This window comes from Galeopterus variegatus, unplaced genomic scaffold (genome assembly GCF_000696425.1).
Source record: "Galeopterus variegatus unplaced genomic scaffold, G_variegatus-3.0.2 Scaffold5272, whole genome shotgun sequence".
Lineage (NCBI taxonomy): Eukaryota > Metazoa > Chordata > Mammalia > Dermoptera > Cynocephalidae > Galeopterus > Galeopterus variegatus.
The window spans coordinates 193,482-194,896 of record NW_007731383.1 but is presented as its reverse complement, the minus strand read 5'-3'; the positions used below and the strand labels follow the sequence as shown (position 1 = coordinate 194,896).

Genomic DNA, 1,415 nt, shown 5'->3' with positions numbered 1-1,415 from the left:
CCATGAATGACTCAAGAACAATATTCTTGTCACATCATGCAGAAAAGCAATGCAAAGGATTTTAGGATGGTCAGAGAATTCAGGAGTGGCTCAACCAGCTTCCTCAAGATGAGTCACAATCCAAGTGCTGTTAGAGAAGAGATGGGGGCAATCAACGAACGTACCGGCGTCCAGCAGCAGCTTCACAATCTCGAAGTTGGAATGAGACACGCTGTAGTGGAGGGCCGTGTTGCCGTTGCCGTCAGCCATGTTGATGACATAGCAGAGGACGTCCGGGGAGATGGCCTCGAAAGCCGCTATGTAGTCCCCCACCATGGCGGGAACGGCTGACTTCTGACTGGACACACGGAACCACTCATGCTGGAGGGTGTTCAGACAGAACCTCTGCCAAGATACCAAGTGGCCTTTAGTTCTTCTATTTATAGACCTTTCTGAGACCCAGCTGAAAGCCCAAGTACCAGGCCTTTTATAGTCAAAGTACATGCAGTTAGAGTCTGCTCTCAAAAACAACGAACAAAACCCAGAGCCCTAAGGGAAGCCTCGAACACCAAAATGGGACACCTCTCCTGATTTTCAACCACGTACACATTCTAATTTCTATAAAAGAGGCCATACAGCACTGTACAAGAGGAATGAGCCTGGAGCCAGACCCCCGAGGCTCAAACTCAGTCTCTGCTACCAATGAGCTACACGACCCCAGGAAATTTACTTCTTCTGGGTCTTAGTTTCCTCCCCTGCAAAATGGGGATAATATCTTCTCTTCACAGCGTTTGTGGTGAGGTTAAAACACTTAGGCCTGACTTGATTTCCTATCAAGCTATTAATATTATACAAGTATAATTATGCTGGTCTTGCAAATGATTTTCCTAGAAATCAGGAAGAAATTAATTAGCTCACACTTAGTTATGCTGCTTACTTTCTATCCAGACCAACCTCAACTCCTTCAACTCCTCCACAGCACCAGGCTGGGAGACCATACGTGGGTAGCCAACCCGACTCCCACCCCAATCCCAAATACAAATATTCAGCCATGGAAAAGGAATAAAAGGCAGGTCTGGAACAAACTACATTTCTCATTAGGATCATCTGCCTCTGATCATCAGCCCACTCTGATTTCCTTGGGCTGTGGCCACATGAACGTGGAACTTGTTTCGTGGAGGAACAAGTCAAACATGAACCACATGAAGTTTCAATCCTATTTTGGGTCACTTTGAAAGGGTCCTGGCTAGGAAAGAACTAATGTAACTTTTTCTTTTCTTCTGCTCAGTCTTTTACATATTCAGATTTCTATTTCTTTGGAGTTATTATACAGAAAGAATGGAAATTATGTCTTCTGGCTCTCCTAACTCTGTTACTGTTAAATAACCAGTGTCCTGATATGATTATCTGGCCCTGGCATTGTGATTATTTACATG

The 1,415-nt window shown here is 44.7% G+C and overlaps 1 protein-coding gene across 1 annotated transcript in view; it reads right to left on the bottom strand.

The window, feature by feature from the left end:
* The window catches only part of KANK1 (KN motif and ankyrin repeat domains 1), a 38,387-nt gene that overhangs the window by 7,618 nt on the left and 29,354 nt on the right, over positions 1-1,415 (bottom strand). The window contains exon 6 of the mRNA XM_008589169.1: positions 165-384. Coding sequence (XP_008587391.1) covers positions 165-384 — 220 coding nt within the window. The remainder of the gene's footprint in view (positions 1-164; positions 385-1,415) is intronic.